The sequence below is a fragment of the Mustela putorius genome, unplaced genomic scaffold (genome assembly GCF_011764305.1).
Source record: "Mustela putorius furo isolate JIRA1106 unplaced genomic scaffold, ASM1176430v1.1 tig00000827_pilon_pilon_pilon, whole genome shotgun sequence".
Classification (NCBI taxonomy): domain Eukaryota; kingdom Metazoa; phylum Chordata; class Mammalia; order Carnivora; family Mustelidae; genus Mustela; species Mustela putorius.
In genome coordinates this window covers 8093931-8109944 of record NW_025421489.1, presented here as the reverse complement: position 1 = coordinate 8109944, position 16014 = coordinate 8093931, and the positions used below count along the sequence as shown (strand labels likewise).

The 16014-nt window shown below is 39.0% G+C and overlaps 2 protein-coding genes across 14 annotated transcripts in view; one reads left to right on the top strand and one right to left on the bottom strand.

Moving 5' to 3' along the window:
* CACNB2 (calcium voltage-gated channel auxiliary subunit beta 2) overlaps window positions 1-8348 on the top strand; it is a 380199-nt gene extending 371851 nt beyond the window's left edge. For all 8 annotated transcript variants that reach the window (XM_045085008.1, XM_045085009.1, XM_045085007.1 and 5 more), the window contains 4 exons: window positions 3979-4130; window positions 5717-5812; window positions 6754-6939; window positions 7723-8348. In XM_045085008.1, the coding sequence (XP_044940943.1) occupies window positions 3979-4130; window positions 5717-5812; window positions 6754-6939; window positions 7723-8217 (929 nt within the window). In that variant the 3' untranslated portion in view covers window positions 8218-8348. The remainder of the gene's footprint in view (window positions 1-3978; window positions 4131-5716; window positions 5813-6753; window positions 6940-7722) is intronic.
* The window catches only part of NSUN6 (NOP2/Sun RNA methyltransferase 6), a 76774-nt gene continuing 65478 nt past the window's right edge, over window positions 4719-16014 (bottom strand). For 5 of the 6 annotated variants that reach the window (XM_045085016.1, XM_045085017.1, XM_013058900.2 and 2 more), the window contains one exon: window positions 13533-14118. In XM_045085016.1, coding sequence (XP_044940951.1) covers window positions 13906-14118 — 213 coding nt within the window. In that variant the 3' untranslated portion in view covers window positions 13533-13905. Of the gene's footprint in view, window positions 7036-9334; window positions 9461-13532; window positions 14119-16014 lie in introns of those variants that run through there. The other variant, XM_045085018.1, reaches the window with a different exon arrangement.

Below are 16014 nucleotides of genomic sequence, written 5' to 3'. Positions count from 1 at the left end.
CTATTTGTATTTTCTTCAGTTTCTTTCAGCACTGTCTTGTAGTTTTGAATGTGCAGGTCTTCTACCCCCTTGGTTACATCTTAGGTATGTTCTTTTTGATGTAGTTGTAAACGCAATTGTTTTCTTACTCATTCTGATAGTTGACTTTAGTATGTAGAAACACAGTGTATGTTTTTATACCAATTTTGTGTCTTGCAACTTTACTGGATTTATTTATTCTAACAGTTTTTGGTGGAGTCTTTAGGGTTTATAATAATGTCATCTGCAAACAGTAAGAGCTTTACCTTCCTTTCCAACTTGGAGGCCTTTTGTTTTTTGCTTAATTGCTCCAGCTAGGACTTCCAGTAATATGTTGAATAAAAGAGTGCATAAGAGTAGGTATCCTTGTCTTGTTTCTGATCTCTGAGAAAAAGCTTTCGCCTCACTATTGAGTAGGATGTTAGGTGTGGGCTGATCAAATTTCATAACGCTTACAGTAATATTTAGACTGGAACTTGATTGTTGGGGGTCAGTGGCCATGAAGACATTGGTAGGGGATGAAGCCATACAAGGTGATAACTGAAATATAAATTTAAAGATCAACAGAATATCTAAATAATATTAGTAATGTTTTAGAACACTTATGAAAAATCAGAATATATAATTTTTATTTTTAAAAGTGTTTTTGAAGTAAATTCAAATATATAGGGAAGTAAAAAGTATAACCTCAGATATCCATCACCCACTTTCAATATTCATGACCAGTCTTCTTTCATTTCAGCCCTCCCCATGCCCTCTGGATTATTTTGAAGCAAATTCTAAGCATCATATGATTTTACCTGTAAACATTTCAGTATGTATTCTTAAAGATGAGGGACTATTTAAACTACAATGCCATTATCATATATTAACAACACATCCCTAGTATCATTAGATGTTCAGCCATGTATCATTTCCCAATTGTGATGTATATTTTTATATATACATCATTTTATTCATTTATGTATTATAAATATACATAAATTAATAATTGCTTGAATCAGAATGCTAAGTCCATAGTGATTCATTTGTTCATAGGTCCATGAGTCTTTCCTGTAATTTTTTTTTCATTTTAGTGAGCTGTAAGTCGTGTTCCATCAAGTTCACCCTTTTTAGTTGTATATGCACAGTGTTGTGCAAACCATCACCGATATCTAATTCTGGAACAAACCCCATCCATTAGCAGTTCCTCCCCAGTCTCCTGTCCCAGGAACCCAGGATATTCACTGATTGGCTTCATGTCTCCACAGATTTATCCATTCTGGATATTTCAACTAAATAGGGTCATACATCATATGGCCTTTGAGTCTGGCTTCTTTCACTTAGCATTATGTGTTCAGGATACATCCATGTTGTGGCAAGTATCACGACTCCATTCTTTTTTGGCTATTATTCTACTACATGTACATACTACCACATGTACTGTATGCATGACATGGTTGGGGATTTGGGTTGTTTGCGCTCTTCAGCTGTTGTGATTATTGCTAGGAACCATCCGTATACAAATTTTTTGGGAGAGCTTATGTCCTCACTTGTCTTCAATATATACCTAGGAGTGGGATAACTGGGCCACACAGCAATTCTGTTTAACTTTTTGAGGAGCCGCCAAACTGTTTTCCGCAGCAGATGTTCCATTTTGCATTCCCACCAGCAATGTATGAGGATTTCAATTTTTGCACATCCTCCCCAACAATTCCTTTCATTTTTGAAATTTTATCCATACTAGTGGGTGGGAAGTTGTAATTCATTGTGCTTTCAATTTTTGTTTCCCTAACAACTAATATTGTTTAACATCTTTTCATGTCTTTATTGGATATTTGTGTATCTCTTTTATGGAAATGTCTATTCAAATGCTTAGCCCATTTTTAATTGGGTTGTCTTTTTTTTAAAATGTTGTTAGCCACCATATAGTACATAATGAGTCCTTGATGCAGCGTTCAGTGATTCATTAGTTCAGTATAACACCCAATGCTCATCATAGCATGTGCCCTCAATACCCATGGCCCTGTTACCCCTCCCCCGCCTCTGAAACCCCCAGATTGTTTCTCAGGGTCCATAGTCTCTAACGGTTCATCTCCCTTTCGGATTTCTCCCCCTTTGGATTTCCCTCCCTTCCCCTATGGTCCTCTGTGCTATTGCTTGTGTTCCACCTATGACTGAAACCATATAATTGTCTTTCTCTGTTTAACTTACTTCACTTAACATAATCCCCTCCAGTTCCATCCATGTTGATGCAGATGGTGGGTATTCATCCTTTCTAATGGCTGAGGAATATTCCATGGTGTATATGGACATCTTCTTTATCCATTCATCTGCTGAAGGGCATCTCAGCTCCTTCCACAGTTTGGCTATTGTTGTCCGTGAGTTTCTTAATCTGTAGTTTTCCATGTCTTTCCCCCCCCCCCCTTCTAATTTCTTTCTTTCTTTTTAAGATTTTATTTATTTGTTTGACAGAGAGAGAGATCACAAGTAGGCAGAGAGGCAGGCATAGAGAGAGGGAGAAGCAGGCTCCCTGCTGAGCAGGGAGCCTGATGTGGGGCTCGATCCCAGGACCTTGAGATCATGACCTGGGCCGAAGGCAGAGGCTTAACCCACTGAGCCAGCCAGGCGCCCCCCACCCCTAATTTCTTACTTGAAGAGATTGGGTCACTTATCCATCTGAAGTTTTCTAACTGCATTGTATGGGTGTAGTTTATGTAATTGTCTATTCTTTGTGTTTCTTGTCAACTGGTAGATCCAGAAGCTTAATCAGATTGCTTTTGGTCTTCCTTTCTGCAAGACTGTCATGAATGGCTTGTAACCAAATATTATTTTAAAGCTACTGCTGTAAATTACTTCAGCCCAGATTTTAAATACATCCAAGGAACTAAAAGGATTCTAGTCATAACTTACTATGAGGAAGAGGAGTAGTGACTTGTCTTTTCTGCAGTAATATACTAGTTGAAATTATCTCCAGCACTCTTCTGCATGGATCTAAATGGCTAAGAGGAATTGGAAGGTATTCTGTAGGTCCGGGAATCTCATAGAGTCTGCCTTTCATGATGGTAGAGGACACTACAAGCTACATGTTAGGCCTTTATAGATCTGTGCTGCCTAGTACAGTAGCCTCTGGCTATTTAGCTTTTATTTAAGTTTAAAAATTGAGCTTCTCATTCGTTCTAACTACAGTTCAAGTGCTCAGCAGCCACCGAGCAGCTATCATACTGGATGGCATTGACACAGACTATTTCCACCATCACAGAACATTCTGTTGGACAGTCCTGTTTTGTATTCTGGAGGGATCGTGGAGTAGATAGACTGAACTTTTCTTGGTGTTCAAGCAATTTTTAGTTAAGTTTTTCTATGAATCTTAGAGTTTGGATTTCTGTAGTGCTGCCTCTAATGGATAACTCCCCTTTTAAAATACGAATACTGCAGGACCACTCATCTGTTGGCAAAAACTTATGAGAAGTGTGCTTTTGGCCAAGTTTGTTATAGATACTATTAACGTCTCTCCCATTTTATGTTGGATTTCAGCTTGTTAATAAATCTAGAATACCATATAGAGAAAGTAGACCAATAGGTGACAATATAAACACAGATCAAGCTGATACAGTGAAAAGAAATGTGAGAGTTGCTATGGTAACGTGGTCAGAAACAGACAAGTTAAAGATATCCTTAAGTTTCTATTTTACAACATCTTTATGAAATGATTTCACAGAGTGAAGTTTTATAGCACAAAGAATGTTGTACTGGAAGCAAATTTATAGCTGGTTGAGAGAAGAATTCCCTCAATACTAAAGGTTCTGTGGAGAGAGAGCTCTTTCCAAAGGATACCTTTTATCACCTCGATTGCCTGCAAACCTTAACCTATTGGCTGCCCTACTTCCCTTCCTGTTTAAGAAACAGTGTACCATTTTTATTTCAATTTGGTTTAAAAATACTTTCAGTAATTGAACTCTGCTTATTAACCCTCTACAGCGGAAGTTCAGAGTGAAATCGAAAGGATTTTTGAACTTGCAAGAACACTGCAACTGGTAGTCCTTGATGCAGATACCATTAATCATCCAGCTCAACTCAGTAAAACTTCTTTGGCCCCTATTATAGTCTACGTAAAGATTTCTTCTCCTAAGGTAAGTGGGCTTGTTCTTATTTGCTCTCTAATCCAACTTCATTACAGTTGTTTATGTTCTGCTTTACAATTGCGGTAAGTTATATCTCTACCCATCATGAAGAGTTTGAAGAGACAGGGTAGTCAAGAGTTTTTAAGATTCATGTAAGCAAAGCATGGTTATTAGTTTCATGGCTTAGAACACCAATTCCCAAAATGTGGTCCTCGGTGTCCTGGAGGAAGGTTCTGAGAAACTTCAAGAGAGTCCAGGAGGTCGAAATTATTTTCATGATACTAAGACATGGTTCTCCTTTTTCACTGTTTTGACATTTGCACTGAGGGTGCAAAAGCAGTGGTGGGTAAAAGTGCTAGTGTTCATGAATGGGGACTGGTAACAGACGGTGCGCCCGGTCCAAAAAAACCTACCACCACCCAGTTTCAGTTAAGTATGTCTTGACAAAGTAGTAACATTTATTAATGTTATAACTTTTGACTCTTAAATACAAGGCTTTTCAATATTCTGTGTAATGAAACTTGAATAGCTGAAACACTTTATCAGTCATCTTGAGGACACATAGTGACTATTCAAGTTATAAACTCAAGCAGCCTCTTTTTTCACAGAACACCATTTTTATTTGAGTGAACAACTGACATACTATAAGACTTGGTTTTTTGGTAGATATTTTCCCATTTGTCACCAGTGATAAAACTGGAGCTTTCAAACAAAAATTGAAAGAAAATTTGTATCTGAGCTTAGCAGCTTCTCAAAAGATAGCCTTTTCTGATGTGATCATTGGTAATAGCAAATACATTTTGATACTGTTTAAGAAGTGTGTCAGCATTTGAAAGATCTGAAGAATCTGAACCATTATTTTCCAAATGATCAATGAAATGTTACAAATCATGCACAGTAAAAGATCCATTCGTATTTCAAGATAAACCAATGGAATGTACTTTAACAGTCAGAAAAGTTCACTGATACAGTTTAAGCTTTCACATGCAACTAGTCTTAAGAAACTGCCACTTGTTTAGTGTAACATCAAAGAACACTGTCACAATTCCTGAAAAGGCTACTAAAATACTCTTCCTTTTCTGAATTACCTAGCTGTAGAGGGATGGATTTCGTCACATTATCTCAACCAAAATAAGACTCTGTAGCAGGTTAAGAAGCAATTAGAGAAATTGATTAAAAATGTAGTTTTTTAAAAAATAAGTAATTTGTTAAAATATAACCAGCTTATCATTCATTTTTAAATGAATATTTAACAATGTGTTCAGTTGTAGTTTCTACTGTGGTAAACATTATACTTCACATAAACAAAAACTCTTGGGCTTCTCAATTTTCTTTTAAACATAAAGGAGTCATGAGACAAGAAGATTGGTAACTGCAAGCTTTGAAAAAGAGAGTAAGCTCCAAGCTAGCTATCTTTTTAAAGTCTGCAACTGAGATATCTGTTAACTTGTTAATTTTGCAGCTAACTTACATGTTTTATGGCTCAATCTATTATAAACCATTTGTGCTATACATAAAAAGGCCCTGGAGTGAGTAACAAACCTTGTTCTTTACCTGAATGCAGATATTCTTCTGTTAACTCTTATCTTGCACAGGTTTTACAAAGGTTAATAAAATCTCGAGGGAAATCTCAAGCTAAACACCTCAATGTCCAGATGGTCGCAGCTGATAAACTGGCTCAGTGCCCTCCAGTAAGTCGTCTCCATACACGGTAAAATCCACCTGAAGACATTAGCCCTGGTTTTATATTTAGAAAGCACAACCGGCCAATAACCGGACAGGAAAACAGGTGTCGGGGGCGAGAATTCCCCCCACTTGGCCATGGTCTTCATTCTCAAGAAGTGAACTGTCTGACCACCTCCCATAAGCACTCGTCTAGATTATGGCATTTGGTGGTGACCTTGCTTTGTTAATACCTAATTCGTATCTTAAATGAAATGAGATTATGGTTTCAAAATGTGGTTTATAAAGTGGATCTGTTTGGGCTTTGTTATTCACTTCTAATAACTCTTAATAGCTTTCTTAATAATTGAGAAATTGATTTGAGACCATGTTAAAAAAATTTTTTTTTCTAAACAGTTACGCAGCTTCTGACACCTGAACAAATTCCCCTCCTGATCCCTGCTTTTTACATATCATGGTTTGAGACTAACAGACACCTCTAGGTTTTCATTTTGATAAGCGGTATAGCAGAAGCTCTAAGAATTATATTGTTTATCACTGGGCATATTTTGAAGTTTGGGCCCTGTCAAATCATCAGTGATTTCAGCTTCTGTCTGCCAAATTTCCTGTCCTAATCTTGCCTCAGCAATTTCCATGATTAAGTTTTTCATAGTCTCTATGTCAAAACCAGGCCTCTTTCTGTACTGTCCAGATTATATTTTTATTTCTCTACCTCTTTTCTATCATGTCTAAACAACTGTCATTACACTGAGAATCGCTACAGGTTAAACAGCCAGAGTTGTGAGCACTGATCTGAGGCAGAGAGACACAATCTGACTCAACAGGACATTTAGACGATTTGAAAAGGAGAGAGCAGGAGCACCCGTGCAAATACAAAGGGGTGCGGCCCCTTCCTTTGGGGAGTGCCCGGCCGGTGCGAGTGTGTCATTGGCAACATCTGCCTCTGCAGGAGCTGTTTGATGTGATCCTGGACGAGAACCAGCTCGAGGATGCTTGTGAGCACCTTGCCGACTATCTGGAGGCCTACTGGAAGGCCACCCACCCTCCCAGCAGCCATCTCCCCAACCCGCTCCTTAGTCGTACTTTAGCCACTTCAGCTCTGCCCAGTAGTCCCACTCAAGCCTCTAATTCACAGGTAAGAAGGGCTCTTTCTTAAGCCCTAGAAACTAGGCTGCCTTGGGTCATCTGGCCGGGATCCAAGCCCAGTTACCTTTCAGGGCGAGTTGTGTACCTGTAAGAAAAACCGTGTCAACACTATACCGCAAACATACAGAAACTCCTCAGCCCCATGTCCTGTAAGACAAGGATAGCATTCTTCTACACTGGCAGCACACAGCCATGGAATCAGACTGCCTGGGCTCCAATTCCTGCTCCAACTCTTACCGGGTGTGTAAGGTTGGAGAAGTAGCTTACCTGTCCCTGGCCTCAGGAAGACTAATGGCAACTGGTGTCGCAGGGCTGCTGCCACAATACTGAATTAACACCGAGGACTGTCTTAGGACAGTACTTGCCTCATACTAAATGGTATGTGAGTATCAGACATTTTATTTCTTCCCCAACATCTTAAGCATTTTTAACCTTCCCACAGGTCTTCAAGTAGAGGTAGTGAAATGTACTCTGGTGTGTAAAGAAATTTTAGGTACCTGTATCTGATTTGAACATCAGGAGAACATATAAAAGGATGCTGTCCCCCCTTCACTTACTCATTAAGGAAAAGAAAGTCTGATATAACGTAGTACAAGCCTTGTAAATGCCACTGGATGTTATCAAAAGAATTAAGTAACTGAGCAAGCTTAGATTTCATTTTAGAAAGTCCCCAGGGAATAAACCCTTGAAAGGGCAGCCTTGCTCTTGTGACATATTAGTTCTTTACACGGTGACCTCGGCTGATGCCCGTGTTGGCTCCCTTTCCCACCAGGGTTCCCAAGGGGATCAGAGGACTGAGCGCTCCGCTCCCGCCCGCTCTGCCTCCCAGCCTGAAGAAGAACCCTGCCCGGAGCCCGTCAAGAAACCCCAGCACCGTTCCTCCTCCTCCGCCCAGCATCACAGCCACCGCAGTGGGACGAGCCGAGGCCTCTCCAGGCAGGAGACATTTGACTCAGAAACCCAGGAGAGTAGAGACTCTGCCTATGTGGAGCCGAAGGAAGATTACTCCCACGAACACGTGGACCACTATGCCCCCCACCGTGACCATAACCACCGAGAGGAGCCCCACGGGAGCAGTGAGCACAGACACAGGGAGTCTCGGCACCGTTCCAGGGACCTGGATCGAGAGCAGGACCACAACGAGTGCAACAAACAACGGAGCCGGCACAAATCCAAGGATCGCTATTGTGACAAGGACGGAGAAGGCCTCTCCAAAAAACGGAACGAGGCTGGGGAGTGGAACAGGGATGTTTACATCCGCCAGTGACTTGGGCCCTTTTACGTTTCTTTTTTTTTTTTTAAAGTCTTGTATACCCCCACCCTCAGACTCAATCTTTGGGGTCTACATTGCAGTCATATGTGATCTGTCCTGTATACTTTGTATTGCTGTTGCTCGAATAGCAATAGCATGATAGAGAGTATTAATATACCTTTTTTTTTTCTTTTGTAAGTGCTCTATAAATTCGCCTGGTATGGCTGCAGTCCTCCGGTTGCATACTGGACTTCTCAAAAACTGTTTGGGATCGCTGCCACTTGAACAAAATCTGTTGCCATCCAGGTGGCATTAGTATTTTAAGAAACATAGTTGATGTTTTCAAAAATGTAGTTAATGTATCCAGCAAGCCAGAATTGGCCCAGGTGAAAAGTGGAATTTCTTGATTCTCCAGATTTTTAATATGTAGGCACCTGATTTGCATATTCATTTAACCATGGACCACTGTTTCTTGCTTGTACCTCTGGCTGACTAAATTTGGGGACAGATTCAGTCTTGCCTTACACAAAGGGGATCATAAAGTTAGAATCTATTTTCTATGTACTAGTACTGTGTACTGTATAGTTTGTAAATGTTATTTCTGCAAACACCTTCTTATGATAATTATATATATAATATATATATATAATATATATATATATATATATCTCAGTTTGATCACACTATTTTAGAGTCTTAATGCCAAGTCAGCAGATTTGCTTTATGAATTACAGGGACTAGAAATGCCCACCTTCAGGAAATTTGTAATATCGTCTAGACACCTATCCCCATTCTAATAGAAAGTCTGTACATACTGTAAATACGTGTGATTGCCTGACTTGAAGAGGTTTGATTTCTGAATGTTTTACCATCCTTGTAAGTTTATAATTTTGACCATAAATTATGGTAAATATAACCAAACTCCAAAGGTTGTTCTAATCCATGCAGTTCACACTGATTGTGACAAACACATTCTTAGTAGCTAGTGTCTTATGTCACTGCACTGGAGTATACGAGCCGGACCTCCGTATGCAAGCGTGTCTGTGTGTACGAGTGTGTAAAAGTGTGCACGAGTGACTGCGATGGAACTGAGTGCTCAAGACTCGAGACTGAAACCTAGAATTCTACTCACCTGGCTTTGTATTTAATTGTGCTACTTGTTGCTTTGAGAATCCGTTGAGCAGTCAGGGAATGTGAGGAAGCTTGCTGCCAAAGGCGACGAGGAAGGCATTCGTCTGCTGGCTCCTTGTTTTTGCTCCTAGAGAGTAAAATACAGGCAACTTTTAACTGTGAGTGTTTCACTGGAAATGTACAATCTTTGTGTGTTTGAGTATTTGTTTTAGTAAGAAATGTTTACACAGCTTGTAGAATTATTTCGTGGGAAAATAAATTTTTCTAACTTCTCCCACCTTCTTTCTAACCTTGCCTATGGTTCCTGTTGTTCATCTCCCTTCAATTTCCCCCTTCATTCCATTCCCTGCCCCCAACTCCAACACTTTCGCTGTCAATCAAAACCTAGAAGTGCTTCTTATAACCAAAGTTTCTGCTCTTCAGAAGTAATCAGGGCAAAATGAGGTGACTCGAAGTGAACAAAATGGTAAGACTATCTTCCTCCATTAGATATCCGCTCTGAAAGGGAACCCAAAAGATACTATTCTCCATGCCCCAGTGATACCACTGTAAGCAGCTCCCAGGGTGGTTGTCACGCTAAGGCTAAAACAACCTTCTCCGTATCGCTTACGTGTACTTTTTGTCCAGTTACGACTGGACAGGTAAGACAGTATTAGGTGTGCAAGTACCCAGCACCTGAAGTTTGTCCCTGAAAAATGCCGAGCTATAATATAATGGCCTAACTTCAGATCTGTACATTATGAAATTATTCTGTTAAAGAAGTTAATCTATTTTTGTTTTGCATGGATTATTCCAGGTTCTTGCCAAATATTCTGGGACCTAAGTAAAACTGTTTCACATTTAACTCCTTCTTTCCCTTCCTCCGCAAGAAAACTCAGTTTTAAAAATGAGTTACATTTGAAGGGTTTTATCAGTTAATATAAGGAACATTTTCCTCAGAATTCATCTTTTTGTTAATTAGCTCTGTACTGTTGACAAATTTATTTATTGAATATAAAAACAATAGTCATAATATATGCATTTTTGATGTAAAGTATTCATATCATTGGGGAACCATATTCCAGTTAAAGTTACTTGTATAAAATATATCTGAAACTTTCATCCCAATTAATGACTTTGGGATATCTAAAACTCTTGAAGTATAACTGGTATTTATCTTTCTCGCTGCTACCACGAATCCCTTTCAAAGAGTCATGCTAACAGATTCCAGTTCTTTTCACTTTTGGATTCTTTTCACTTGACTGTGAAACATACTAGTCCAAATCAGAGTATTCCTCAAAAAACGATATTATAGGATTTGACAGTGAACATCTATACGTGAAAACTGTATAGCAGGCATATGTGTGAACAGTGTGTACTGAATCTGTAAATGAAGAAATAATCCCAAGGGCAATGGGAGATTTTACTGACTTGTGGAATGTAAACTTAGTCTTTTCACTCAGCAAAGGCTTAACCTTTACCTACTCAGTTGTAGAATCATGATCTTTGTAGTCAACCTAGAAAATGCTGGAAATGGAAATGTTCTTAATAGTTCTATGTTTTATTGTCAAACCCATTTCAGTTTTTCCTATGCTCTTTCTCTACTGCTCATTTAAGTTACTGTTACAAAAAGGTGCTGCTAAATGTAGGATGTCTTAGTCGTATTGTACTTTGGGACAATGCCACATTTTTAACATGGTCTGCTATGCATTCCTGTTAAACATTCACTGTCAGCTACACTGAACTGTTCAACAAATCTGGTTTAAAGTCATTCATATAAAACAAATAAAGAGCTGGCTTTCTGCACTGTTTATTAGTAGTAGTATTAATTGCCATTTTAGGAATGATTCTTATAGTTGAGAGTATGTCAGATTTTCAACAACACTTCCCACGGTGGGAGCATCTTTTCTTAAGGGCAATGCTGATCCCTGAATTTCCTTTAGTGATGTTCCCTTTCTGTCACATAAAATGCTAGTTTATGGCAGGTAATAAAGATCTTTTAAGATAGGAGCAGAGTAGTCTTTCTCCCACCTTAATTCTCCATGTGTGGCAATTCAGTTTTGTTTTTATTCTTCATTTTTAAAATGAAAATCGCTCTTGATGACAAATTTAAATCCTCACCCCTACCCCCCCCCCCTTTGCTCAATGCTGCTAGTCTTGAAAACTTTCATCTTAGTAGTGGCATGTTAAGAGTCATACAGTCAAGGAAAACGGGTAACTAGATGATTCTAGACCAGTTATTTAATTCTGGCTATTTACTATTTAAGGTAAAATGTGGCACAGGGTTTTGAAGTAAAACGTACTCACTGTTAAGTTGCTTTTTTTTTTTCTTTCACAGAAATATCTGTTAATCTTAAATACGTTAAGAGAGAATATATTCTTTTCTTCCATATTTCCCAGATGTTTTTCCCTTTTTATTCTACTTGGTCTTAACGTTGTGTCCCTTAAGATTGAATGTGTTTTATTTTCCAATTTTCCCTATTTTTTTGAAGGAACTAAACCCACTGAAAAGGTCTTTGTCAAAGCCAACATTTTTAACAATATTCCTTGTCTTCCTGTTTTAATATGCAAATATTGTTCTTTTGTTTTGCCTGCATTGCTTGTATTTCGCTATTTGTCAGTATTAACCAACAGTTTACATGTCTACTGCTGGGCTCCCTGTCTACGATTTTCATCCCAGGTGAGCACGTAAGGCTTGGCAAAGAGCACGAGAAGACATGGATTTTTTTAAAAACACACTTAAAGTTTGGAGAAATGTGTGAAGCCCTAGAAACGGAATTACACAGGTAAATGGTGCTTCTCTTTAGTCCAATGACATCTACTGGATAAAAGGCAGAATAAGGGATATAAAGAAGTCAGGCACATAACTGAATCTTATGGAACCTGAAATAGCTTGTCCCTCATTCAATAAGCATGTATTGATCTATTCTAAAGCAGGAACAGAAAAGACAGGGTTCCTGCCTTCAAGACCTTCCCCCGAACATGGGAGGAGGAGGGGGGTAAGGAGGAGGCCTATTAAAAGAAAAGTGAGTGTGTTAATGATAAGGGCAGGAGAAGTGGGTCCTCGGGGTGTGGGCAAAGATAGAAATGCCTAAGCCAACCTAAGTGGAGGATGTTCAAGAAAAGCTTCAGAGAAGAGGCTTGCTAAAGGTCTTAACCTGATCAAAGAGACCTTGCCATCTTGATGGACACAACAGTCAGGAGAAATTCCTAACAGAAACCTAGGAGGGGGACAGAAAGGAAATATTAGGCAATTGTTCCCAACTGTCCACCTTATATACCCGAGGCTGAGAAACTCTGGGGTGATCCGAATGGAAGTTAAAACATTTAGATGTATTTAATACTATAAGAGACAGCCTTTAAACTAGGCTGGGTATTGGGTATTTTAACGTATCTTATCTGAAAAGCAGTAGGATGAAGCAAGCCTAAGGTTATAATTACATTTTAATAAAAGCAGTCACATACGGGCTGCTCACAGTGGGATGTTTGGTTACTTTTGCAATTAAGGGAACGTTCATGTTTTATTGGATTCTAGATTTGCTTATAAAGTGGTCTTTTTTGTCTTGATCTACTATATTCGTACTTGGCTTTGTCGGATGTTGATGTTTGGTGAATGAATGTTCAAGAGGACACCATCAAGGTATAACTGGAAGTGCCAAGCCAGTTTCCAGCTACCAGAAGCTGCTCTTTTCTGTCTCCCCACTCATATCACATTAACTTGTATAAGCTGTTCCAATGGATGATGAAAGTACCCAAATTGTGAAATAGTCTCATAATTTTAATATACAGAGTGAAGAAAATATTTGTTGTAGGTTTCAGTTTAAAAGCATTAAAAAAGAAAAAAGAAAGAAAGAAACATGGTAAAGGCACACTACCATTTAGGAGAGGTCTAGACACCATTTGAAAGAGTTGATTTAGGAGTACCGGGTGGCTTAGTTGGTTCAGCATCCAACTCTTGGTTTCAGTCAGGCTTTGTGCTCAGCCCGGAGTCTTCTTGAGATTCCCTCTCCCTCTGCCCCTCCTGCTCACGGCTTCTCTCTCTCTTTCTCAAATACGTAAATCTTTAAAAAAAAATTTCTGATTTATCACGTAGTAAGCAGAAAAATTCCGATAAAATGCTCAGTTCAGTTATGGGCATATGGAAAACGTTATAGTCCCCATACCCTGAATTTTTAGGAACTACTTTAGGAACTCAAGAACAAAGAAAAATTTCTACCAAATTAAATACCGCTCATTTTATTCCTTTTGTTAGAATCACGAACTTTAACATTAAAAATGATGTGCATTCTTTACACATTAAAACACAAAGCCCCAAATGAAAATGCACTCTACACTCCAAATATCTGCAGGCATTTCCTTTTTTTATACTGTGCTAATCCTTAAGAAAAAAATTATTTACAAAATACAAAATATAACCATATACCACCCCTAACTACTTCCTCCATGAAGCAGAGTCTCTTGATCAAATCTCTTGGTCCCTGGTACAACAGCTGGCAGCCTTTTCAGTTTCCTTAGCAACTCTGCCTGACAACAGTCGGGGGGGAAAAAAAACTATATAGTGAATGTTTAGAATTTTCATTCCTAAGAGTTCTTCTATGTGCTTTTGCATTTTACGAATTTCGCAATAAAAAAACCTATACAATCCTTATTTGCCAGCCAAATCATGTCTTCTATCCTGGCATCTCTGAGAGAATCAATGTCAGTGTCCCGTAATGGCACAACAGATGGATCAAATCGCTGCAGCTGTTTCAATTGTTCCAATGATAGGCCAGCTCCCATCATTCCTTCTCCTCCAATCTGTGGTTCCTGTGTGGAGAAAATGAGAGAACGTGACCGTCCTATCATTAGTAAGTGTGCCCGCATACATTTAAGCTAAAGACAAAACTGGGGCACATGGGTGGCTTAGTAGGTTGAGTGTTGGTCTTCAGCTCAGGTTGTAATCCCAGGGTTCTGGGATCAGGTCCCACACTTCGTGGGGAGTCTACTTCTCCCTCTGCTGTGTACTCCCTTTCTCTCCCAAATAAATGAATACAATCTTTAAAACAATATAGATAAATAAATAAAAGACAAAACTGAGGTCTAAGTACCACCAATTCCAAAAAGAGACAAATGTCTTTGTGGAATGGACATGCGGTTTTTCTGGGTAGTAATACCTGGTCTCCTGATGACTGAGTTTTTATTATGACCCCAGATACTCATAAACCGTGGCTTTGCCACATTTTCGCTGTGTGATCTTAAGCAAGTAACTTCACCTAACTCTTGTTTCCTCATCTGTATAACATATAAAATACTCGGTTCTCAGATTTTATTTAATAAGGTGGTAGTCCGCCTGGCATGTAGTGGTCACTCCGTAAGTGGATCATTATTATCACGAACAGCAATAAAAGAAAACTCAGCTTTATTACCACACTCCCCAAAGCTGACAGGAGTTCCACATGCACCTAAAGGTGACTTTCTCTGACCCAAACTAATTGGATGATTAAAGATTTCTATTGTTGTTTTTGAATGTACTAGAATATTAGGAGATAAATTAAGGCTGTGTCAGTTAGTTTAGAATACAGAATCATGAGGATCTGAGTGAGATGTGGGAATCTCAACTGCACAAGATCCGTAATCCTAAATCAAGTCAACACTGTGTAAATGTTTATGGTTAATACTTAAGTATTATTTAAAAACCTACTGTTTATTAATCCATGGGGGAAATTTTCCATCTCTTTTAGGTATATATCAAGTGTATATGTATATGTACACACACACACATAAAATTCAAGTGAATTCTGAAGTCTTCTTATCCTCTACAATGCAATTACCTTCCTTTCCAAGTATAGAAACCATCTCTGGATTACTTTTTATTCATATATTCCAATTAGCTAACTAGAGTTCTGTATAGAAGGGTACTGAAGTTAGATGTTCCGTGTATCCAACTGAATATGAGCATGATTACATATTTAAACTTCCTCTCAAACATCATGGGTTAAAAATGTAGTCACATTAGGGATGCCTGGGTGGCTCAGTTGGTTAAGCCGCTGCCTTCAGCTCAGGTCATGATCCCAGGGTCCTGGGATCGAGTCCCACATCGGGCTCCTTGCTGGGCAGGGAACCTGCTTCTCTCGTTGCCTCTGCCTGCCTCTCTGCCTGCTTGTGTGTACTCGCTTGCTCTCTCTCTGGCAAATAAAATCTTTAAAAAAAATAAAAATAAAAAAAATAAAAATAAAAATGTAGTCACACTATACTTCTGACAAAAACCAAGACCAGTAAAATAAAGTATAAGAAAGCTTTTTAAATGTTACATATTTTATGTCAGAAGCCATAAAGAAGCAATATTCTTTGTTGCTGATGTGACCTGAGCAAAAATGTTGAACATACTCCATACCAGCAAATCCAGGAGCGGGAGGGGAAAAGAAAACGACTTTTTAGAAAAAAACGTTCTGAGTAACGTAAGCAAGAGCCATGGGTGAAAGAAGCACGGAACACGAGTACCCCTGAGCTCTGGGGCATTTCCACACAACGGCAAGGAACGAGAACAGGGAAAAACTTGGGAGGTGGAAATTCTCTGTGGGCAGCCTACAATGGATCTCATTAGAGAAGCACTCTTGTTTACTGCTTGTTTCAGAAGTTTTGCTTGACATAGTTCTTCCTGTAACAACCCAAGCTCAAGTTTCCGTAAGTGGTCAGATTATACCGAGAACACTGCCATCATTC